This window comes from Panthera onca, chromosome C1 (assembly GCF_046562875.1).
Source record: "Panthera onca isolate mPanOnc1 chromosome C1, mPanOnc1 haplotype 2, whole genome shotgun sequence".
NCBI classification, from domain to species: Eukaryota; Metazoa; Chordata; class Mammalia; order Carnivora; family Felidae; genus Panthera; species Panthera onca.
The window spans coordinates 60461139-60487427 of record NC_138346.1 but is presented as its reverse complement, the minus strand read 5'-3'; the positions used below and the strand labels follow the sequence as shown (position 1 = coordinate 60487427).

General features: G+C 39.2%; 1 protein-coding gene across 4 annotated transcripts in view; it reads left to right on the top strand.

Annotated features, from left to right (window-relative positions):
• Nucleotides 1–26289, top strand: part of RAPGEF4 (Rap guanine nucleotide exchange factor 4) — a 289302-nt gene that overhangs the window by 68767 nt on the left and 194246 nt on the right. Inside the window, exon 1 of one of the 4 annotated variants that reach the window (XM_060621679.3) lies at nucleotides 5043–5386. The exons of the other annotated variants lie outside the window; for them this stretch is intronic. Within the exon in view, the coding sequence (XP_060477662.1) occupies nucleotides 5375–5386 (12 nt within the window). The 5' untranslated portion in view covers nucleotides 5043–5374. Of the gene's footprint in view, nucleotides 1–5042; nucleotides 5387–26289 lie in introns of those variants that run through there. 4 annotated transcript variants of the gene reach the window in all.

Sequence of the window (26289 nt, the reverse complement as noted above, 5' to 3'; positions counted from 1 at the left end):
TTATTTTAATTAGGAGCCCTCAGTATTGTGAAGGAAGTTCCTGAGAAGTAGCTACCTGTGAACATTTTTGAAAAACTTATTATTATTAGAAAAATTTTCAAACATACAGAAAATCAGAAAGGATAATACAGTGAACACCCATACACCCCCCACTTAGTTTGGCAGTTGCTAACATATAGCCATATTTGCTCCATCTTTGTCTTTTTTTTTTTTTTTTTTGCTGAACCACTTTAATGTAAATGACAGACATTATGACATTTCATCATAAATATTCAGCATAATCCTAAGAAAAATAGAATATCCTGCCACATACCCATAATACCATTATTTCACTTACAGTACTAAAGATAACATCCTAATATCTAATATCCAGTCCACGGTTCAGATTTCCCCTTAAATACCCATAAATAAATATTCAACAAATATCTTTTATATCTGTTATATTTCAAACCAGGTTCAAATAAAGAACCACGTCTTACATTTGATTATTGTATCTGAGTCTCTGTCTCTGTCCCTCTCTCTCTCCCCCCACTCCTCCTGTCTCTCCCGTTCTCTCCCCCCGCCTCCCTTCCACCCTCCCTCTCTCCCTTCTTTCCTCTCTCTGTCTCTCTCATCCTTTCCATGGCATTGGCTTGTTAAAAAGGCTGGGTTAGTTTCTCCCAAATTCAATATTTGTTTGATTATTTTCTCATGGTATCTTTTTGTACCCCTGTTCCAGAGTTTACTATAAAAGGAAGTTAGAGCTAAAAGCTTGATTAGATCAGATCAAACATTTTTGTCCAGAAAGCTTCAAAGGTGATAATAAGTACATCAGGAAGTTCATCATGTCTGGAGGCTTTACTATCGGTGATGCATTAGTGTTATTAGTTTGAGTGTGTCCGTAGACTTCAGTTGAGTACATCTTAGTACTATTTTCCACAGATATTTCCCTTAAAGGAAAATTATTAAATGGGGGTATTGATATTGAGGGTGGCTTTGGTATCCCCAACCTTGCCACATGATTCTGCAGCTCAGTGGATCCAACCCTTAGAGTGTAACCTCAGTGCAGATTTCTGATGTCCCCTGCCAGTGAGTTAATTGAGCTGAAAAGAATGGACAGAGTTTTTGTCTGACTTCTTATTTTACAGGTGGGGGACTGGAACCTCATAGGGAGTAAGAGATTAGTCGCATACTTCATTTTATTTGCCTGTTCACGTAACTAAGTTCAGAGTGCAAATTACATGCTCAATCAGCATTTTAACAGGCTAAAATGGAAATGCGAGAAACTCCATCATCTACCAATCCATGTTAATCAGAACTTTATTAATGGGCACAATTGTGCATATATATATAGTACATGATAATCCTAAGAAGTTGTAAAATTCTAAATTACTTTCTAAATAAAAAAGACTCACTTGTTTATTCTACCATTTGTTTTTTTAAAATTTTTTCAACATTTATTTATTTTTGAGAGATGGAGAGACAGCGCATGAGTGGGGGAGGGGCAGAGAGAGAGGAAGACACAGAATCTGAAGGCTCCAGGCTCTGAGCTGTCAGCACAGAGCCCGATGCAGGACCTAAACTCACAAACTGTGAGATCATGACCTGAGCTGAAGTGGGACTCTTAACCGACTGAGCCACCCAGGTGCCCCTCTACCAGTCATTTTTTAACAAATACTCATTGAGTATCTCCTATCAGGTATAGATGCAGCAGCAAACAAGACTGACAGAGCTCCCTCTCTCCAGGAGGACTTCTGTTTTACTTGGAGAACACAGAAAATAAGCTACCAAGTCGTAATAGTATTTCAGAGTATAAAAATCATTATAATTAAATGTTATTTCTATTTAAATTTGAGGGATCCATTGAGGACACATATGGCACTAATCTGCTAGCAAAATATCTGATATTCAGAATACCTATTCCTTGTTTATGTTAGATAATGGAGTTTATAACTCAGCCATCTATTACACTAGTAAATAATACCCATTAGCAAAATTAAAACCCAAACTCATACTGTCAGCTGAAATCTGAGTGAGATCTGCAAGCCAAGCATTAAAAGGAAAGCATTATGTAGGGAAGGATTCAGGTAGGAGCCTCATCGAACTGTAAGGTGGCAGGAAGAAGGCAGCAGAAAGGTAAGCTGGATAATAGTGACTCTCTTGTTGGCAAGGTAAGTAACTCAGTGTTGGGCTACAGGTTAGGGATAGTAAGAACTAGGTAACCTGAATCATGGGTCTAAATTTGCATGTTCATCTCATTTGACTAATTACTTTTGAAGAAAGTCATCCTGGGCCCATTGCATGTCAAGTACCCCCTTGATTAGCTTTGTCTCCTTATCTATGTATGCCCTTGTCACTTAAAGGGGACAAAAGATAAAACCAGGATTCTGAGTTATTTCTTCTCACTCTGAAAGTTACAATCTATAACCACTACCAGGTAGCACAGTCTAAAAGTAGCTCTTTAACAGGCTGAGCAAATAGTCTATTTTAAATCTTACACTTGGGACTTTAATGGCAACACAAAGCTAGGGAATCCTGCTTCCTTTCCTGACCAAAGGCAAGTTTCCTCAGCTCTCTGCAGGAAGAGAACACACTCAGAGACCTACATGTGAGATTTTGAAATCCTATTCAATTTCATCCCGGATACCTCTTGCTTTATATTGTCTATTATGTTGTAAGTCAAGCTGGTAACACCTAGAGTATTTAAAAAAGTGATTCCCATAAATGTAGCCAGAGCATTATTCAATAACCAATACATCAGAAAAAGTATTCCCCAAGATATAACAGAGGTAGCATCCTGATGCTTTTCTTTGCATCCTGCGTCTTTCCTAATGAAAACTGTTTTCTTCCCTCTTCTCCTTCCATGTTTCAGTTGCTAATTTATGGTCAGATTTGAGAACATTGGGTTGCTCCGTCTTAAAACTAGGTCATGTTTTCTTACGTGAATATGGTAAATTTATTCAGAGTTGGTTGATAATGCATCCCTCCTCTCACGCTTCTGTGATATTAAAACTCAATAAAATATGTGAACCACAGTATAAAACATCTCATTTTTCAGCAGTATATAGGTGATGGAGGGAGAGAAGGAAGAGGAGAGGAGATAGTTCTGTTTTTGAATCTCATTCAGAAGGAAAATAATTGAAAAGTCTTGGAATGTCACGTTCAGTGCTTGAGACAACCATAAATTTAAACTTTGTTCCACTTGTGGCATTGCGTACCCTCCGTGAAGAAGTTAAATGGCAGAGTAGTTAAGTGTAGACTTGGGAGTTTTAAGCCAGTTATTAATATTTGATCCAAGATTGTGTGACTGCTGGTGGCTCTTGGACTAAATGAAGAACTGATTTACTGTCCAATTCCCTGAATTTCTTTGCAGCACATATAGGATAAGAAGGCTTCCAATGGTTACAAATGACTACAAGAGTTTTTGGGTTTTTTTTTGTTTTTTTGTTCGTTTTGTTTTCTTGTTGACTTTACATCTAATGGTATATCTGTATGAAGATGCTTTCAGCTTTGTAGCATGTATTGACATCTCTACATAGACTATTCCCAATACCTGAAGTTGAATGAGGAGGTGAGTCCGGTGTGTTCAGAGAAATAGATTCTTGATCAGATTCGTAACAGACACTACTGAGAGGTCCTTGAACTTGTGTGCCACCTCCTGTTTAGCTGTGTTTCAGTTGCATGGGCATCATCTGGCCAAAAGCTTTCCTTCACTGTGAGCCATGTTTGAAAATGTTCAACATAACAATATGTGTCTATGAATAAGTCATTTGAAATTTAAAGACAGCAATAAAACTACAGAGTCTAAAAATAAAAGCAATATTTTAAATTTATAGTCTGACCCATGCCACAATAAAATTGATTTCTTGGCTGTAATTGTTACCCAGAAACTTCTTGGCACATTTTGTGAATTTATTCTAACTGAGGGATCCCATGTCACAGAGAACCATTGCTCTGATGTAATGATTGTTATGGGAGAGTTTATTCCCCAAATGTTCTGTGGCCTCAGCAAATATTGTTAAGTAACTGAAAATCCATTTCATGCTTTATGAGATACAAAACTGAATGGTAAAACAAAGAAATAGGTGCATGTTTCTATCTTAGGAAAAGAATAGAATTTGTAAACAGGAATATTTCTAAGAGTAATGAATATTGTCGAAGGAATATTTTTACATCTGTCTCTATTCCCTGGTTTTCAGAGTGTATTATTTCTAGATTCTATCAGATACGTTGGCAGTTGTGGGCCTGAAAAGCTTTTTAGCTATTTCCATTTACTGCCTGTCTTGGACTATGCAGGTAGAAAGAGTCCTTTCCCATTAATAATCTTTCAAGCCACTACGAGAATAGGAATTATTGAAATAACAGCAGCTTAGTCTTTGCTGATGCGCTTTAAAAACCTTATCAGAATAATATACTTCTCAGAGGCATCTGCCCCTGCTTGAATGGACTTGATGTTCCTGTCTGTCTTGGGCTGTCAGAAAAATTAAAGCCAAATACTTAGAATATCAGAACATAAAAATCTTAGAAGTACTTTGGATGGTTTTATTACTATGTTTAGCATGCAAACAATTTCTTTTTTCTTTTCTTTTCTTTTTTTTTTTTTTTTAGCATGCAAACAATTTCAAGTTGTTTTGCGTGCACTTTAATGGGAGGCTTTCAACATAGGCCGGTATTTCAGGTAAGTATTTAGTGGCCCTGAGCAGTGAGGCAAGACTGCACAACCCATCCTCAGACAGGGATGCCTATCTGTTAATGCACAGGAACCCACACCCTCATCTGAGGACTAGCTGGAACTGAGAGCCAAGGGGCCTGATTTCTCCCAAGTCGGGAGTCTGTGCTTACTTTTGGCAACTTTGGAGCTTGTACTGTAGTGTTACTTCCCAGGCCAGAAATTTGCATCAAAGGGCTAAGAAAAATACATCCAAAAATAAACATGAAAGTCAGGATTTCATGCCAGGAACTCCAGCCACACACATCCTGTTGGCTGGTTCTCTTGACTCTCCTCACAGTTGTGATTCTTTTAAACCAAGCGGAAGCCTCCAATGACTTGGACCTTATGTCTGCGCCAGGGTCTTACTCCTCTGTCCTCGAGCTTTTCCATGGAGTGTGGAATGATTCAAATCCAGAAAGGAAGGGAGTGAAGTTACTGGGAGGTAACTACAGTTAAATATATACACATATATATGTATACAGGAAGTCTTTTCCTATTGCCTTCGGCTGCCTGAGCTTTTCTGGAGAACGACCAGCGCCGGGTTTCTCTCTGTGGACTGACATCCTCTGAACACTAATACATACAAACAGGGAATTATCGGCCATGAAGGTGTATTTTGTTGTCCAAATAAAGGACAGATATTCACTGGATGTCTGGGAACTTTGAGTGACAGAAAAAGGACATATGCTCTACAAGGTCAGAATGTATCTTTTTTTATTCTTTAGTGGGGAAATATTGTATGTCACAGTTTGCATTTTGGTTTGAAGAATTATACTCTGAAGCATCTCTGGCTTTTCTAATTATGTTCCACCAGACCTAAATATGTACAATAGGACTGACATAATTTGATTTCATCTTTATTTGTGGTGTGTGTGTGTGTGTGTGTGTGTGTGCGTGTGTGTGTGGAGGGGGGAGTGACGGTTCATCTTTTTCTGATTGTGAAGGATGTGTTTGTTTAGCCTGAGATCTTAAATATGTTTACAGAAGATAAACAAAGATAGTTGTTCAGAACTAGCCAGTTACATTTATCACATTAATATTAAATGTTGTATGTATTTATCTGGTGACATGCTTGAATGGCATATATTAAAAATAAATTTGGGGCAAGGAAACAGATTGAGAGTGATGGTATTTCATCCCCTGGACACCCAGTAGGTATCTTGCCTGCCGCTCTCAGACTATATGAAGTCCTTAGTGTTTATGGGAACTCTATTACATTATTGATGACTTGAAGTCAGACCAGCTCCGCAAGCTATGATTTCACTGTTTCTCAGAAGATGATCAGGGGTTTGGAACAGATAAAGGCTTGGCTGGCAGGTGCCAGGAATGCCCAGATGCTGCGGGTAGACCTGTTGGCAGGGTGTGCCTGCCGTAAGCAGTGGTCGTCGCTTTACGTCTCTGGGTGTTCATTTCAGGAGTGTGCACAGGATACTGGGATCTTGTACAAGTTGCTGTGAGCAGAGGTTTCAAATGCCTCCCATGGCCGTGCATTTGCCAGCTTGCCTTTGACACCTCCCTGCCTCCCAAGCCCCTCACTTTTGTCTTGCAGTGGCCCTCATTGCTCCCCTGGCTAACCTACCACACTGCACGCCTCTAAGGAGTTTCTCAACTCCATGTTAATTGATGCCACTTTGAAAATTTGATCTGTAAGAAACTCCCATCACATTCAACAAACATATGTACTTGGTTCCCACACTGTGGAGGTGTAAAATGTATCACGTCTGTCTGTCTGGCTTACAGTCTAGTGGAGAAGACAGACAAGCACAAACACAAGCCATCCTGATGTAAGACAAACTGGAAAGTACTATAAGAAAGATACAGCATGCTGGAGGACATACGAGGGAAGGGAGGGAGAGATTCATTTCCATCCAGGATATCATTTCATCCGAAGACAAAGAGATCTGGTTCTGAATTCTTATGTGGCTAACAAGGCTGGGTTTCAGCATCCCCAAAGGCTTGGGGTCAGTTCACCAAATTATAGCATTTAAGGCAGCTTGTTCCCAAGGGTCTGAGCACGCAGGAGAGGCAGGGCTTCCTCACTCCACTGTCTTGTGCTGTGTTCTGCCTTCTCCTTGTGATTGGCCCTGGCAAGCTTGAATAGGGGTCCGCCTGCCCTCTGAGGGTGTCATGTGTTGTATTTCCAAATGCCTGGCTTTGTGTTTTGTTTGTTGTTCACTCATCATCTGGAGAAATCCGCTCTGAGGTTTAATGGGTCCCCCGGGCAAAGACGGTTCTAGTTGGGGAAACTTTAAGAACTTGAGATTCAGAAAGAACTCGTGGTATGGACTGGGGGATATTGTTAAGCTCTTTAAGCGTAGGAAGCCCTGTGGTCATGGGACTTTTCTGTTCTCATTGGGTCAAATTCCACTCCTGTGTAGTTTCCAGGCTGCCGCGGAGAGGGTTAGAGCACAGTCACTGGGACAGGGTGTCTGACACCGAGGAAGGAGCAGCAGGAAATCCTGTCACAACTCAGCCTCTCTGAATTCCTGCAGGCTTGCCGTGGTTGATCTCACTAACCTCAGTGTTTTGAGCTGTCTGGCCCAAACCAATAAATGCAAGACAGACCTCCTAAAGGCTATTGATGTGGTAGAGTGGTCTGGCCTGAAATTCTGATCTATTCCTGGTTTAATCCAGCTCTGCTAGTTGACTTTTTGGAAAGCTCTCTAGCTCCTGGGCCACCTAGTTGTATTATAAAGATACCTTGACTTAAATCCTGTCTTGCTGTCAGGGGTGCTCCAAGTTAATCTTGATTGATTGCCTTCTGAATTGGAAAATTTAGTGCCCCCCTCCTCCCTTTTTGGTTTGCAAATTCAAGAAGGCAAAGCCACAAATTGTGTGAATGGAAAATATTAAATTATATCATTTGAAAGGCAAGAACTTTTTGTTATCTTTAATCATTTACAGTTGTAGTTCTTAAAACCTAGGTCCACATTAGAATTACCTGGAAAGCTAGTTAAAACTTCCCATATGTGGGCCCTGTCTAGAACACTGAAACCAGAATCTCTAGAAGAGGGGCCCTGAGTGTCGCTGGCTTCTTCAAGCTCCCCAGATGGGCGTACTGGGCACCCAGGGCTGAGAACCTGTCTTCCAGCAGTGGGCTTTGGTAAGTGGGCACTGTGCCCCTTTGCATCTGGGTCTGCATTTACCTGCCTGGCATTTTTGCTCTGTGCTAAGGCTCTGTGATTGAAAAATATGTTTATTCCTTGTTTGTGTTAAATCTCCTAGTGTAATTTTTCCTTCTCTCATATAGACATTCTACTTCCAAATTGGGGTTTCTGTCAGATTTAAGTAATAATGGCAAACAGTATTTTAGAGATACAGTGAGTGGGATTTTTTATTTAAGGGTTTGTGATTAGAGGTTGCCTGTGTGGTCTGGCTATTGAAAGTGTGAGAATCACATGCAAAATCCACCCCCTTCCTTCAATCCCATCATCCTACAAACACATATTCTCTTATCTGTCAGGGCAGTCTGGTCGTTACACATCATGTAGCTCCTGGAAAATTCCACTGTACCTTTGTAGGAGAATGAGAGTGAAAAAGCCAAGTAATATCATAGCATCATTATGAAGGGAGTTTTGAGCTCATGGGCCCCTTGAGAATGTTGTGATCCCCGACCCAACCCTGGACTATATACTTTGAGAGTCACTTCTTTAAGATAAATCCCCAGAAAAAGAATACTAAGTTGAAAGGTGTGGAAACATTTATGTCTCTTGATAAATATGATCACATTTATTTTCAATAGTTTTTTTTTTTTTTTTTTCTGCCACCAGGACTATTTGAGCCTTGGCCAGCATGACTGTTATATATTTTTCTCCATTATAATAGGCACTGTTATTGTCATTGTGTTTCTTTGATTACTGCTGGGATGGTTGAGATTTTCTTTACATATTTCTTTCCTGATCATATTTACTCACCCATACATTGGCATTTATTTATCAGTTTATGTGAATGCTTTATTTGATCAAGATATTAATCCTTTGTTGTAATTCCTGCAAATATTTTATCTTGGTCTGCTGACTTTTCATTTTTCATGAACTTAAAGTACATACATTCTAAATCCATTAAGTCCCCAACAAAAAGTTTATTTTATTGTTTAAAAACCTTTTTAGGGGCACGTGGGTGGCTTAGTCAGTTAAGTGTCCAACTCTTGGTTTCACCTCAGGTCATGATCTCCCCCACGCTGACAGCTCAGAGCCTGGAGCCTGCTTTGGATTCTGTGTCTCCCTCTCTCTCTCTGCCCCTCCCCTGCTTGTGCTCTCTCTCTAAATAAACATTAAAAAAATTGTTTTTAGTTTGGGGCACCTGGTGGCTCAATCAGTTAAGTGTCCAGCTCTTGGTTTCTTCTCAAGTCATGATCTCATGGTTTGTGATTTCCAACCCTGCATCAGGCTCTGTGCTGGTAGCACAGAGACTGCTTGGGATTCTCTCCCTCCCTCTTTCTCTGCCCCTCCCCCACTCACACTGTGTCTGTCTCTCAAAGAAGTAAACTTAAAAAAATTTTTTAAGTTTGTTTTATAAAGATACCATCTTTCATTTGTAGCTGATTTGAAAAATCACATGATATAAGCAATAATGTGTTTTAGTTCTGTCTGCATGAATTGAATGAGTTTTTAAAACTTTTTTTATTGCTTCTCTCTACTGCTTTAAAGCATTTATAAATGCTCTTACAAATTCATATATTGCCACCATTTGTTTCTTATTACCCCTATGTGGACCTTCTTTTATAGCACTGTAACAAAATTTTCTTAAGATTTCTTTTCTGGATATTTGTACCATGACCTGTGTCTCTTCCACCACTCTTCTGCTTGCGTTTTTTAAAGATGCCAGTGATTTGATGGTAAAACCCTTTCCCACTTTCCTCCTGTCCCCCCAAACACTGCTCTAAACTTTGGGTCTGAGTGAAAAATGGGTGGGATTGGAATATCTCCTGAAGTCAGTGAAGTGAGTCCTCTTTTTTGAGCATCTGTAACTGTTTTCTCTTCTTCACTGTCCAGAATTGTATCTACCTCTTTAGTAGTTCTGGGGAAAGCACAGCTCTTACCAATAAGTGTTAATGAAAATGGCTTTTCAGTTTTAGGCCTTTCTATTTGTTGTGGGTTTTACTTTGTTTGGAGGGCATTTTTGCCCATGTTTCACTTTGTTTAAAATTCATAGAATTGCCTAGTACAGGGGTGCGTGGGTGGCTCAGTCGGTTAAACATCCAACTTTGGCTCAGATCATGATCTCATGGTTCATGAGTTCAAGCCCCACATCGGGCTCTGTGCTGACAGCTTGGAGCCTGGAGCCCACTTTGGATTCTGTGTCTCCCTCTCTCTCTGCCCTTCCCCTGCTGACCCCCTCCCCTCAAAAATAAAAAAACATTAAAAAAATTAGAAAAATAAATTTCCTCGTACAAATGTACTGAAATGGAGAAAACATCTCTATAATAACTTGTTTCTAATCCCTGTTAAAAAGCACAGCAGAACTTGGAAAGGGGAAATGTAGTAAAATGATCAGATATGGCATTTAATAAGAGATCCACCTACTTAGGAATATATACCACTTTGTGAACAACACTGTAAAAAGGATTTACTTATCGAAAATTATGAAGTTTCTAAATAGATTGAAAAATGTTAGTTCTCTGAAAACTACTGTGGATCACACTGCTTCCATCAACATTTTCTTCCCTTAATTACCAAAGGTTTCATCGTACATAGCAGATGGCATATTTAATGAGATGATAATTAATAAAATAAAATTAATAAATTAGAATCATTACATGACTTCCCAATAGTAATAATTTCAAGCACGTGGGTAACAGTCTAAACTATTATGAGTCCTGACATTGTTAAGAAATTTTTAGAGAAGTTTTAACAGAGTTGGCAATTCATCTTCCTGAAATTCTCTTTCTTGCTTTCTGCCTGTGGCTTTATACTTTCTTCTCCCTCATCTTAGCCTCTTCTTCAGACTTCTCTTATGTCTGAAATGTCAGACTTACCTTTTTTCCCCTCCAACTTTTTATTCAAACTTTTAAACATTCAGAAAAAGTGAAAAAAGACTAGTAGGAAATACCAAGTTTACTTCACTATTTCAGGTTGAGTTCCCCCCTTGGTTCTCCCTGTCCCAGCCAGCCTTCTTTTATAATCAATTGTATGTTTATCTCTTTCTCTTCAATTCCATCCCACCAGCACTGTTACCTCCCTTGTCTCTCCTCAGTCTAGCCAGTGTAAGGGAGGCAGCATGGTTTTCAAAGACCAGGGAGTGGAATCAGCCAGATTCTGATGATAGTCTGGCCCTGCCTGTGAGGAGCTCTGTGTCCTCAGGCAAGTTACTGAATTGCCTAAACCTCTTTCCTCATTTGTAAAAGGTGTTAACAGTAATCCTGTCACTAAAGGTTTCGAGGAAGAAATGATATGAGACCATCAATCCCTTTGCCCCAAGGAAGCACCCGGTAAATGGTGTGGGAGGTAGAGATGGATGGATACAGATGGAGGAGTTCAGATATACAGGTGCCTGCTCAGACCCCTAGTGCTGCGGTCTCTGCTGCCCAGGGACATTGTTTAAACCATCTACGTTGGCACCCAAAATTTTCTAAATGTGGCCGTACATCCTTTTCCAGCCGTATTGCCTCTGTTAATTTATACAGATATTCTTATCAACCTAAGTCTTATCAGCACGCACTAGTTGGGCATCCACGAAGTGCCAGGTGCTGTGCTAGGCACTGGGCACACAGACATAAATAGCATGTGACCCTCAAGGAGCTCACGGTCTAATGAAGATAAATATATGAAAATAAATTTTAAAATCTGATGATATGAGTTATAGCAGAGCGGCATGTAGGGGCTGGAAGTGGGGGAAGAGGAGGGTGGCTGCCAGGGAGAGTCAAAACCATTTTGAGAGAAAGTCTCCTTGTGTGTCTTGTCATCCTAAGGGTGACAGGAAGGTTACTGACAGCAAGGTGCCCCCAGGCACAAGCAGAGGATGTAAGTGCTACTGGGAACATGTCCGCTTCCGTGGAACACGGAGGAGGGGTCACCATAACCCTCCCAGTTCCAGGGTGGGCTTGTCTTATCCTCAGGTTCTTTATGGAGAGACGAGCCTGTCAGAGCCACCTAGCCTTTCCTGAGAACGGCACAGGGTTTTTATCTCCTTCTGTCCCCTCTCCGAGGCCGTCTGCCTGCTCTTCTGGACACCAGCATTGTGCCTGCTTGCTGCCTGGAGCAAAAACACGTAACAAGCCCAGAAGTGTTAACCCAGAGAACTGAAGGGCAGATCGTCAGTGAAACATCCCTGAGCAGACTCCTGCTCACTCCCGCACCTGCTTGTGCCTTCCCCATCTCTGCTGTACTTTCCCTTCTTTCTCCACCTGTCCCATGATCCAGCCCAGCTGCTGTCTCCCCTAACCTGCCCCCGTCTCCTCCCGGTCAGGTGAACAACGGCAGGAAGGAATGACAGCAACCCTTTCACGTAGGTGTTACCTCTTGGCAGTTCGTGTTGTAAGCCAGGTCTGTCTGTGAATGAAAAGCCAAGAGGAGGCTGTGTTTCCTCTTGAGGGGATGAGGATCCAGATGATGAAAAAGAAAATGACTTAAGAAAGACAGGTTGAGATCAGGTGAGGGGATGGGGATAGGAAGGCTAAACATGGGATTGTTAAGATTCAGGGAAAATGGCGGCCCAGAGCACTGTTGTTCCTCCAAATAGACCAAGAATCCTAGAAGCTGAGAGGTCCTGGGGCTGACAGAGCCCCAAGCGAGAGGCCAAGTGTTGCTTCAAAACTGACTCAGACAGGGGTGCCTGGGTAGTTCAGTCAGTTAGGTGACCGACTCTTGATTTTGGCTCAGGTCATGATCTCACGATTTGTGGAATTGAGCCCGTGTTGGGCTATGTGCTGACAGCGCGGATCCTGCTTGGAATTCTCCTTCTCTCTCTCTGTCCCTCCCCACCTTGTGCTCTCTCTCTCTCTCACTCCAAATAAACAAACAAACAAAATGACAGAGGAAACTAAGGACTGTTAATAGATACACTCTGGGGATACATTTGTTTTCTGCCAGATTTGGAGGCCTACAGATCTTTATCAGTTGGGGTTTTCAGTGGGGGCTCTGCTGATGCTGGTGTAGCCAGGGTTCCTAGTAGCCATTAGGCCTGGGTTCTTGGGTCACAGAAGGCACAGAACATTCCATGTCACTCTTTTTTATCTTGTGTTCCTGTGGGACTTGGCAGAGTCTTCTCTCATCTGATGGAGAAGGAAGGTGAGCCCCTTAGAGCATCCCATTTGTGGTAATCCATGACATGATCTAAGACCAGATCTGATTAAAAATCACTGTGGTCATTTGGATTTTACATTCACATGGTGGGTATTTGTATTTGAGTAATAACTACCAATAAAAGATGAATTTTATCAACCACCAACTAAGTACCAGAAGTCATTCTTATCTTTTCACGTGTGTTAGTTTTGTAGTCATAAGTTATTACCAGCTTAGTCTCAAGAATATAGTTTAAGTATCCAGAAATCAGTTATGGGAGCTTTTGATATAAAAAGAGACTGTTTTCTTTTCTTTTCTTTTTTTTTTTTTTACTTAGGAAGAATTCAGGATTAGACCCAATATTAGCATTTTGCCCTATAGTAATCGGATAACTTACTTAGTTATCCATTTAGTTAACCAATTTATCCATTGGCCAATAGGTTTATATGTAGTGTCAGAAAAGAGGATTGGTCCACAACAGGGGACTCTAATCCAGGTTTCATGAGCTCTGGGTAGTTCACAGATCAGCTATGAGAAACCTGCAAATGTCTGATAATTTTTATTTGTGTGCATTTTCTGAAAAGAGGGTCCAGAGCTTTCATCCTAATCTGAAAGGGCTCTGTTGACCCCCACAAGATTAGGGACCATTTTCTATAGAATTGGGATACAGATCAGACTATATAGCCTATTCTCCCTTTATGTGGGAGAGTAACACTTTATGTGGGAGAACATTTACTCTCGACAAATCTTTACAGAATTTGTGATGTGAGAATGGAGATGATAGAAATAATTTTCATTGTGGCTTTCAGGCTGAGATATTGGTATCCAGAAACTCATCTTGTAGTGAAAAGAAATCATTAGGAAAAATGCCAAGTTCCAGCCTCAAAACAGAAATGCTTTGCAGTAAAGAGGTTCTACCAAAGCCTGTTTTAAAATAAATACTTCTAATTTATGGATCCATCGCTTCTCTAAATAGAGCACATTTGAGTATTTTGTATCCAGTTCCAAAATTATTGAACTTTAATAAGTTTTCATGGAAGTGTGGTTTTGTATTTCTGTTCCATACCTCTCCCCCAAAACCATCCACATGTAATAATGCCTACAATGCTAACTGGATACCTTTAGACAATGGTACTTTTAAAAATTAGCTAGAGCATGGCCCATTATGCAAAGCAATAGCTGTCTTTGTTTTTTATTTAAAGAAATTTAATTTATTGAAACCAGGTAATGCATACACTCGGTAAAAATTCAAAAAGTACAACAGAATATATGTAATGAAAAACATGCCTTTCTCTCACCCCAGCCCTAACCACTAGCTCACTTGCCAGAAGGGAGCTGGCTTCTTCTGTAGAATATTTTGTGCAGAATATTCTCTTTGACTGATTAGTGGGAATGACTTCCAAATCTTACATTTGACTCTTTTTCTCAACCTCTTGAGAAAAAAAAGAAGTCTTAAAATTTCTAAAAGACATTTTGAATCACAATCTTCACACAGCTTGACTCTAACATACCTATCCTTTACTATTTATCTAAATTCCAACAACTTGGATCTCCTGTCAGCATGGTGTGATGTTGTAAATCTGAGAACGTTATTACAAAATGTGGCTATGTTTCAGAGAGAAAATTCTATCCAAGCATGTAGGAGTTTTTGTAATATAATTCATTTTAATTTTTAGTTATTACAAACTAATAAGTTTGTGGAAAATTCAAAGTAATATACATGATTAGTAATATTGAAGAGTATAAGAAGTAAATAAAGAAATAACACCTCCTTAAATTTGAATAGAGGTGTTTAATCATCAAAGCTATGGGATATCACATTGATGCCATGCTAATAAATAAAACATGGGAAATTCTTTTGGCATTAATTTTCCAAGAAGTTGTCCCTGTAAATAACTTCCTCATATCTTTTACATTTCTGAGTTGATGTATATGTACCAATCAAGACAAGCATCCCTTGTGGTGTAGATGACCTTGCATCTATGGCCCTTGAGAGAATAAATATTTAGGTTGATAGTGCAGCTGTCATGAATTGAGTTCATAAAATTGGATTTGTTTTTTTTTTTAATCTGACATATTATTCTTGCTTAATTTCATTGTGCTGACTATGGTTTCAGTGCTATAAATCAGGGAGAATGTTTGCCCACAAAAGAGAGCAGGAATTATAATATGAAATATTGCCTTTGTTTAATAAAAATGTTTCTTTTTTGGGTACCTGTCTTCTTATCAGTTTCCTGGATATTATTTTTTAATAACTTAAAAAAAAACCCAAATCTATGTTGATTTGATGTAATGGGTAGCATAAAGCTCATAAAACTTAAATGTAAAATTAAAGAGGGTATGGGATATGATAAAAAGAAACCTATTTTTTAATGTAAAAAAGCAGGACCTATATATACAAACTCAAACAGTATAGACAAAATTGACAACAAATTGGTGGGGCCTAGCGCAAAATAAAAATGTAACATTCCTTATTTTTCCCACAGGAAGAAAGTGTCACTAGAGGTCTAAAATAGAAAGCATTTTCCTTTTTCCTGCATTTTCTATCTCAACTCCTTATGTTTCTTATTTGCTATTTAATGTTCAAAGTAAAGAAAAAATATTATTAGCACAAATTTTCTGTTTTTCTTTCTATGGTGTAATGCCAGTTTTAAATGCAAATATAAGGATTTTTAACTTGTATGTGGGATTACCAAATAATTTCTATTTCCTGGCTTGTATGTGCATATGTATTATATTCTTACCAGAACAATAGAAACCATGTACAAAACTAATTCAGCTGTTTTTATTTCAGTTCTTGATGCACACACCTTCTACCCACACCCTCTAGCTTCAGCTGACAGATCACTAAGGCAGGACTCAGGAAAAGGAACTATGGGTTGCCCTAGCTTTCCTTTCCCTCTATGTCATTATTTTCAGTGTAAGTGGTTGGCTCATACAGGGAAGTAACATGAATAAGAAAGGATATGATAGAGTTCCTTTGTCAATACCATTGCACTCTTTCTGTGTTCAAAGGAAGATCTGATTAGAGTAGAAAATGAGGCTTCTGGGGCTGTCAGCACCTGGATTTGCTCATTGGAAGATATAACATGTGTACTGTGTACTTGAGTTGTGTTGAACTCCCATGCCTCACGGGTGGACCGGAATTCTGTTCTCATGAGGCAGAGAATTCTCTTGTGAATGCTATGTGAAAGGGATGTCAGTGAACAGTGGACATGCACATTGTACTGTCTCTGCTCACATACATATTCCACTGTCCCATTGTACTTCAGTTATAAAACCCAAGTTCAAAGATAAACACTAAGAATGTCAAGATGGTGATAGCAGAGAATTACACCAAGGGCTTAGAGTCCTTGAGCATTTGCACAGGTCTCATGCCCATGAAGCCAGCCCCGAGGATAGAAATGCATTAACTGAAAATTATTTTCTTACTTTTCCTTTGCTGCTCACATTCCCAGCTCCGCTCCTGAGAGGAAATTATTTTAATTGCTTCTTTGGTAACATTTCAGATAGATATAGCTATAGATAGGTAGATATGTACATATATAGAATGGTAGATTAAATATGGCCACAAATTTGGCCAAATTCATTTTTCCAACCAAGAGTTGGAGTCTGCTTTCCTCCTCTTGAATCCAGATTAGCCCCGAGATGTGCTTTCACTGAGGAAATGCTATGGGAAGGTCTGTGTTTGACTTTGACTGTTGGCCCACAGAGACCTTGTGGTTTTATTCTTGCCCATGGGGAGCACTTCCTCCATTATGTGAAGATACTGAGAGGAAGAACCATGTGGTCCATTCCAGTCATTTCAGCCATACCAGTTGAGGGCCCAGAGGAGAGAGTGCCTTCAGTCCCAACCTACTTCCAGCTGGCTGCAGCCATCTGAGTAAGCCCAGGTGATACCAACAGAAGAACTGCTCAGGAAACCCACAGAATCTGAGAAACAATAAATAGTCCTGGTCTTAAACCACTAAGTTTTGGGGTGTTTTGTTATGAACAATAACTATATAATGGTATTTATAGTTAAACATTTAAACTATACACTTCCATAAATGAGATTACATCATTCATATTATCTATATCTTGCTTTTTTCCCACTTAGTGGATCTTAGATACCCTTCTGTCTCAGTGCATTCAGGTTAGCCACATTATGCTACAGAGTTTTTCATTGGCCGGATTACCATAATTTATTTAACCTATTCCCCTGTTCACGGACAGTTATGCTGGTGTTTGTTCTTGTAAAAAGTTTTGTAGTGGACATTCTTGTACATAATCTTGATATACTTTTATGGAGTAAGTCCTTACTAATGGTATTATATGGATGTTATGTGAAATTTACAAGGTGAATATTTTCTATTAAAAAAATTTTTTTAACGTTTATTTTTGAGAGAGACACACACACAGAGTGCGAGCAGGGGAGGGGCAGAGACAGAGGGAGACACAGAATCTGAAACAGGCTCCAAGGCCCGAGCAGTCAGCACAGAGCCTGACATGGGGCTTGAACCCACGAACCGTGAGATCATGACCTGAGCTGAAGTCAGATGGTTAACCGACTGAACCACCTAGGCGCCCCAAGTTGAATATTTTCTAATTACACTTCAGAAAGTCAGCACCAATTTCTACTCCTCCCAACATTGTATATTTTAACGTTGTGTAATTTCAAATTTTGAAAATTTCTCCAGGAAAAAAATTGGTATATTATTATTATTTTGTTTACCTAATCATGAATGAGGTTAATAAGCATCTTTAAAAATATTTCCTGGGGTCGCTTGGGTGGCTCAGTCGGTTGAGCATTCGACTTCAGCTCAGGTCATGATCTCATGGTCTGTGAGTTCGAGCCCTGCATTGGGCTCTGTGCTGACAGCTCGGAGCCTGGAGCCTGCTTCGGATTCTGTGTCCCTCTCTCGCTCTGCTCTTCCCTGGCTCATGCTCTTCTCTCTCTCTCTCTCTCTCTCAAGAATAAATAAAACATTTAAAAAAATATTTCCTGGCAGGTTTTTTTTCCTGTGAGTGGCCACTTTATATCCTTTGTCCAGTAGTCTACTGGGTTGTATCTACAGTTTATAACAATATAAGAGCTCTTTGTAAATTAAAGAAACATGGTCCCTGTTTACCATATGTCTTAAAATGTCTTCCAAGATTTTGCTAAAGGTGCATATTGAGATATCACCTTATGCCAGTCAGAGTGGCTAAAATTAACAACTCAGGAAACAACAGATGCTGGTGAGGAGGTGGAGAAATGGGGACCCTCTTGCATTGTTGGTGGGAATGCAAACTGGTGCAGCTGCTCTGGAAAACAGTATGGAAGTTTCTCAAAAATTAAAAATAGAACTACCCTATGACCCGGCAATAGGACTACTAGGAATTTATCCAAAGGATACAGGAGTGCTGATGCATAGAGGCACAAGTACCCCAATGTTTATAGTAGTGCTTTCAACAATAGCCAAATTATGGAAAGAGCCTAAATGTCCATCAACTGATGAATGGATAAAGAAGATGTGGTTTATATATACAGTGGAATACTATTTGGCAACGAGAAAGAATGAAATCTGGCCATTTTTGCAGCAATGTGGATGGAACCAGAGGGTATTATGCTAAGTGAAATAAGTCAGTCAGGGAAGGACAGATACCATATGTTTTCACTCATATGTGGATCTTGAGAAACTTAACAGAAGACCATGGGGGAAGGGGAGGGGGAAAATAGTTACAAACAGAGAAGGAGGGAGGCAAACCATAAGACACTCTTAAATACAGAGAACTGAGACTCTTAAATACAGAGAACACCCAACTGAGGGGTGGGGGGGGGCGGGGGAGAGGTAGGAATGGGTGATGGGCATTGAGGAGCGCACTTGTTGGGATGAGCACTGGGTGTTGTGTGTAACAGGAATCTACCTCCAAAACCAAGAACACACTGTATATACTGTATGTTAACCAACTTTACAATAAATTATATATATTTTTTAAAAATCCTGAATTTTCACTAAAAAAAAAAAAAAAGATGTATTTTGTGACCAGGCACTTAGGACTAGAGAGACATTTTCTGACTTGCTTCATGATTTTTTTCCTCAAGACATTTCATTCATTAATTTTTTTCGTCTAATCTCTTTCTCTTGAACTATGCCCCAGTTACACATCCCTAAAACATGTTACCATAAAGCAAAACTTTTTATTTTTTTTTTAAACATTTATTTATTTTTGAGACAGAGAGAGACAGAGCATGAACGGGGGAGGGTCAGAGAGAGGGAGACACAGAATCTGAAGCAGGCTCCAGGCTCTGAGCTGTCAGCACAGAGCCCGACGCGGGGCTCGAACCCACGGACCGTGAGATCATGACCTGAGCCGAAGTCGGCCGCTTAACCGACTGAGCCACCCAGGCGCCCCAAGCAAAACTTTTTAAAAGACATTTTGTTGTCTGTCACTTCTCTTAGAAATTATTTTAATTTATCCACTTAATGTTTTTATCCTTTTCTACAGGGAAGATGCTATTCCAGGAGGTTAATTCTAAATTAGTTAGTTGCTAGGTGTGTATACTACAAAATGCAGTTCCCAGCAATAATTCATCCTTACCTATGTGAGGGAAACTAAAGGGAAGAATGCCTTTTAAAATTATGTCGCATACTTTCTTGGCCAGATCAATGGCTTAGCCATTTTTTTTTTTTAACATTTTTTATTATTTATTTTTGAGACAGAGAGAGACAGAGCATGAAGGGGGGAGGGGCAGAGAGAGAAGGAGACACAGAATGGGAAGCAGGCTCCAGGCTCTGAGCCATCAGGCCAGAGCCTGACGCGGGGCTCGAACTCACGGACCGCGAGATCGTGACCTGAGCTGAAGTCGGACGCTTAACCGACTGCGCCACCCAGGCGCCCCTGGCTTAGCCATTTTAGTACATGGTCCCTCATTATTTTTACAGATCAGATACTTTTGGTGGGACTGTCTTACAGGGTTGGAGCTAAAGAACCCTGGATGCAGAGATGAAGTAATTCCATCTTCATGCCTGGATCTAATCATTCCCAAGTACCCAATGCATTGCTCGTCAATGGTTCCAAAAAAAATGGGTTATAATCATGAGTGGAAAATGGCAGACACGGCTCCAAAAACTTTGGGGGAGGAGATTGCTAGGAGTGTCTAAGATTGGGTCCATAATATGAAGAAAGAGGAACTGAACTACTCTTAATTAAAAACTTGTAGAGGCAAGCTAAAATGGTGTTTAAAAAGTGCTAGTAAACAACAGAGCAGAGCTAGTGAGCTCCTCTTCCAGAAAAGCTTGGAAACCTCTTTTAAAACAAGCAATCCCCTTGGAAATAAATAAGGTGTTTATTTGTCAAAAACAAATGAGAAGCTTGTCCAAAGATTGGTTTTTAATAAAGGGAAATATTCTTCCTTTAAACATCAAAATATTTTTGGAACAAATTTTTATAAATTACTTCATATTCTACTTCTCCCATTTTGTCTTAGGTAAAATATTACATTTTCTTTTCCTCCTACATAATGACTGTGTCATCTATATAAGTTCATGATCTTATTCTGTACTTCTGTTGGCTTGTAGAAGCCCTCAAGGGTTTCTAAGCTGTGTAGTTTTTGCCCCTCCTCTAGATGGCACCACTGTGTTACAGAATTCTATAGTTTTTCTGTTTTCCCCCTTGCTCCAAATTCCCAGCTTTCACTTTTCATAGCAATCAATATTCTTGTCTATACAAACCCCCCTTTATTGCTTTCCCTGGGTGCTTTTTCTCTATGAAGTGTTGGGAAACGACACAGCCACCCTTTCAGCATGGTGTCTGAAGCAAGAGTAGATAGACCTTGAAGAAGGGAGCTTTCATGCTTGTAGCAGTGTCATGTGTAAAATAAATGTCACCTTTGGTTTGGTGGCTTAGAAGACTTATTTGCAAGTCTTAGTTGTGCAGATTGATTAGGAGATCTGTACAAGGGACCTCTGGATTAGTGATGTGTGGCTGGAGTGATTCAGATCTTTATAAAACATTATTTCTCAATTACTTGTCAAGCTGTAAACATATAGTACAATATGCAAGTTCATTAATATGTAGATGGGGCAGTTTCTAGGGTGGAAAACACATGGCCTGGCTATCATATAGACTTGAGTCAAAATGAGATTTTACTGCTTCCTGTCTGTATGATATTGAGCAGAGGTTTATACCCTAGTTTTCTCATCTATAAAATGAGATGAGATAAAATATAGCTTACATTGTTGTAGAGTGTCTGAGTGTCTAGCACACAGGTAAACACTGAGTGAAAGAATTTCATTAAATGATAACCATTATAAAAAAAAATATATATATACATATATATATAACTTGATAGTCACTCAAATATGTTTTATAAATGTAAACATTAGAATACATTCTTATTTTTATGATAAACTCATGTGTTACCCTTAGTGATAAATAAATATGGAATTATAAAACACTAAAACAGAACTCCACACAATTGTATGATAATACACTTTCTTAACCGTTATCCATTTCCATTTCAGAAGCCAAATTCTCAGTGGCCCTGAAAGATTAGAGTCATGAAAGAGCTAAGGCTAACCAGTTTTTCATTCCTCTAAAGTATCCATTTCCAGATTGGAATGTGAGTCCAGGGCAAAAAGAAGATGAGATGAAGCATCGCTTTTCCAGACTCTCCCAGACCTTGAATGAAGGTGATATTTCTGGCCACTCCAGATCTTCTGAATAGAAATGGGAGGTGAGGTAACTCCTGACCCATTGTAATGGAAATACACTCTTCATGCAATTAAAGATGTCACATGTCAGTGTAGACACAGGCTTATTTTGAAAAATGTAAATTGATCAATAGCAAACATCTTGGCAACAAAAATTTTCATAGTAGCTTCCTTTGGGTGCCCAAACTTTCTCATGTATAGACATGTAGGCTTGGATAAATATGTGTAAAATGCACCCACTTCTGTCTACCTACATTTAGTTCTGTGCCAGTGAGTATCACTTCCAAGAGATATGCCAGAAGAAGCTGAAGAAGGCTTAGGTCTCTGTACTTTGAGGTGGGAGGTTTGGTGCTTTGGAACCACCAGAGGTCATCTGGGCAAGGGGTCAGTGGAATAGTTTCTTCGTTGTAGCTCTTTGTCACGGGGTATCTCAGATATGAGACACTAGTGTGAACTCACATCCCTTGTCCTCCTTTCTGCTGTTGTGATTAAACATGCTCTGTTTGGGTGTTGCCTGGTAGATGAGAATAATACACTATCTGAGTAAGAACAGTATTGTCCTGAGGTGTGGTGTCCTTTGGCTTCCTCCCCCAAATGGAGCACTTCCTGCTTTCCAGCTGAAGGATGAGTCATGTGAGGAGACTTGAGGATGTGACACAGGAGATGGGTCAGGCCATAATTATTTGAATGGTATGAGTGACAAATCTGCACATATCCCATCCAGGTAAAGCCAGGAAATACAAGAAGGGCTGGAAATAGCTCATGGCTATATGCAGCATCTCCCAAGGCTCTAGTCGTTTAGTGCTTTCAACATCCAAAAGTGCCACATCAAAGTCATAATGTCTACCAGCATTCTTATTGCAAACCTGAACATTCTGATGCTTAGTTCTATTTCTTGTGAATTTTGGCCGCTGGAAGCATTTTTTGAGTTAATTCAGAGTGAAAGATTCATGAAGTGTTGGTATGCCTGAGCTAGACCTATGTATGTGCTCTAACAGTAACATGTGGCCAAGAGAGCCACTCAAGAACACTCCCTGGGGTGTGTAAGGAAGATGGCTCTTACTGTCTATTAGATCATGCTCTTCTAGAACATAAGCGTTAGCATTTGTTAGCTGTCAAGAAGCACTTATATATTATTTTGTTTTGTCCTAATTGTGACTTGATGAGGTAATAATAATAAACAAAATCAGTGATGCCTAATGCTTACTGTGGGCTTGTCATGACGCTAAGTAGCCATTTGTCTCATCTAATCCACCTAACAACCCTGGCTAGTATAGATTACTATCCCATTTTATAAGTAAGAAAACAGAGATTTAACGAACTTGCCCCAGGTTAGATGGCTAATAAAGTAAAGGAGTTAGGATGACGTAAACTAGTCTCATCTGACTCCAGACACCATGATTTGTATCATGCTGTTTCTCTCTCTTACTGTCCTAAAATCAAGAATATCAAAAACAAACCAGCCAACCAACCAAATTAGCAAGCCAATAACCACATAAACGAGCAAAAAGACCCAGTTTCAACCTCCTTTAATGGAATATATGTGAGAAAAATGCTTATGTTCGTTGGAGAGCAGTAGCCCAAATTAGTATAGGGTACTTACTATTCTCCCTGGCACTGAGAAGAAAAGGAATCTATAACATTGAGTTAAATTCAACAAACATGAAGTGCTTCCTGTGTTGGTCATGCTTCTTATGAGACCCTGAGGTGAAAAATCAAGAGATACATAAGAAAAGAACATCCTCTTATACAAGAAAGCTACTCTTCTTATTATATTCCCTCATGCTATTACATACCATTTCCTACAAGAAATGGCCTGTTGGAAGGTAATCCCTCTAGTTACCTGAGACACGTTTATTATTCTGTATAGATCATGATGTGAAAGGACATCCTCCTAAAAAATGTCTTCTTCATTTCAATCTCAGCCCACTTCACAGGGAGAGTCATGTTAATGATGCATCATGCTAAGATGATCAAATAGTCCAATCTCGAAATGCACTGGGAAGTCTGGGTGAAAGGTAATCCCACCTGTGTTTTCCCTGCAATTTGTTTTTGTTGTGATTGATTTAGAGAAAATGAAGTATGGTATATTATGTGAGTCAGCTTTTGGATGTTTGATTTATGACAAAAACTAAAGAAGAATCCAAAATTAGTTTTGTCTAAGGAACTCTCATGTGTAGTATAAAGTGAATATCTTAAATAAATGTAAGATCTTTCTAAGCATTCTAGTGATGAATGTTTAGTTCTTTTTACCACATAGACGTGGGTTTTTTTTTTAATTTTAATTTTTATTATAGGAGTGCTCTTTGTCTGGAGATGAATCCAGAGGACTTTGTATATACATTTTTTATACAACTTGAAGATAATGTGCACATCAAATGCTTTTGCTGCCCTAGGCATTTTGTTTACATATGTGAAAATTTATCTAAAGGCTGGAATGGTATGGGATATTCACAATAAAACACCAAACACACAGTCGTGGGAGAGGTCAGGAGGAAGAATTACATGAGCCACATATTTGAAGAAAATCAAACCCAATTTACTTGTACCATATGTTATTCTTTACTAAACTTATTTTTTCTTAAGAACCACAAATTTTGCCAGTTTCCAAATGTAGGCAATACATAAGATTGTCTCCTGACCCTCCCCCTGATCCCCATGTACCAAACAGAGAACAACCCCCTCCTTCTATAGATCTCCATGTCCCCAACTCCAAATTATCAGTGATAAATTGAGGATCTCCATTTATACTTTTACTTTTCATGAAAGAAATATATTGTGGGAATAATTATAGTGAGTTAGAAGAAATTATTCAGTTTCCTTATAAAGTCAGTATTTTCTATCATCTTAAGCTTTAAGGAGAAACTTCCATTTATTCACAGAATATTTACTGAATATTTAGCAGGGGCACATCATCATTCAAATAACATCCAAAAAATATATGTACCTTGGGCCCAAGTATATGTCTAATTGAAGAGATAAGTCACATACATATGAAAGATTGAGGATTAATATAAAAATTAAAAGTACTAACATTAGGGGGGAAATTAATGGTCCACAGAATGATGAAATGATCTATGTCACACCTTCTATCCTGTTAAGTGCTAAATACCTGTTTTCTTTCTCGTACTTTGTCTTGTGTTTCATGTGTAATTCAAAGCTTGTGTAAAATCTTCCTCCATTGAAACCTTTGAGCATGAGGTGACTTATGATCAGATTATCCACGGGTCTGAATTACTTACTGTGTATCTTCCTTTCCATTAAGCATTTGTGTTTACTTGCTTTTTGCTTGTTTATGATTTTATTTCTGAGAGCTCGGTCAGAGATTCTGAGCAGGAATGTAGCTATTTACATGTCTTTACAGAAAGATTTTTCTTTAAGGAAAAAAGCTGTTCTTTTAACTGAGCGTGCAAATCTAAAAGACAAAGGAGTAAATGGACATCCACCTACCAGACAGATTAACCAAATCAACCTGGTATCAGTGGAGTACTATGTTTCTACTTGATCTCCTACACAACAGTTATTCTACCCACTTAGCGATGAAGCATTTGTTCTTTGGTCCTCTATGACTTTCTCTTCATACTTTTACTGTCCACTTTACTTCCTAGCATTATGTGCAGTGTTGGGGTGGACTACTCAGTAATGGTCAAGTCTTAAAGGATTGAGTAGAAAGTCCATAGCCAGTGACTGTCAAATGGTGGGCACTCAATTTATATTTACTGAATAAACAATCGTAAACACTTACATGTTGATTTAACCAAAATTAACATTACAAAGAAATTCCAATGGAAAAACACCAAGTGAAGTAGACCTTTCCTTCCCCGTTCTCAGGGTGTTTCTCAGGGAAACTATCTTGAGATGCCTGGGTATCCCTAGTGCAGCCTCCTGTTTTTATAGTTGAGAGGTCCACAAGCAGCTCTAAAGAGTTTTAAAGGATTTTCCCCAGGCCATCATGCAAGGCAGTTGGCAGAGTCAGACCAGCCTTGGTATTTCCCCATTGCTGGCCCAGTTCTGCCTGTTTAGCAGAAATCTCTGAACAGGAGTTACAAGAACATGTGATAATTGGATTAACTGGGTTTCCAAAACTATTTTGAGGATCTGTTGAGAGTCACGGACCCTCTCCTTCAAAAAACTGCATACATATAAAACTTTGTATGTAATTTCAGGCATGGACTTCATGAATCTCATCCAATGACAACCATCTAGGATTCATGATCCCCATTTCAAGAAGTCCTGGTACAGGTGGCACTTGACAGGAAACATTCTGCCTATTTCTGAGCCCTCCTATACTCTAATTACACTTGAGTAATTACAAGACCATACAATGTGGATAGTTACTACCACTTCTCAAAATGCCCATTTAGAATTTAATTATTAACGAGGGAACAATTCCGAAAACAGACATCCAAATCTACACGTTGGCTGAACACACACCCGCACACCCACACCCACTTCTGAACATAAACTATTAATTTAAAAAACATCTACTTTACTCAATATAAAGGCAGTTTAATGACTTGAAATTTTAGATTTCCTATAACTACCTAATCCTCCATTTAAAATTTTGTGGTGTCCCTCTCTTCCTATCATTTTTTAAATATTTTTTTTTTAATTTTTTTATGTTTATTTATTTTTGAGACAGAGACAGAGCATGAATGGGGGAGGGTCAGAGAGAGAGGGAGACACAGAATCTGAAACA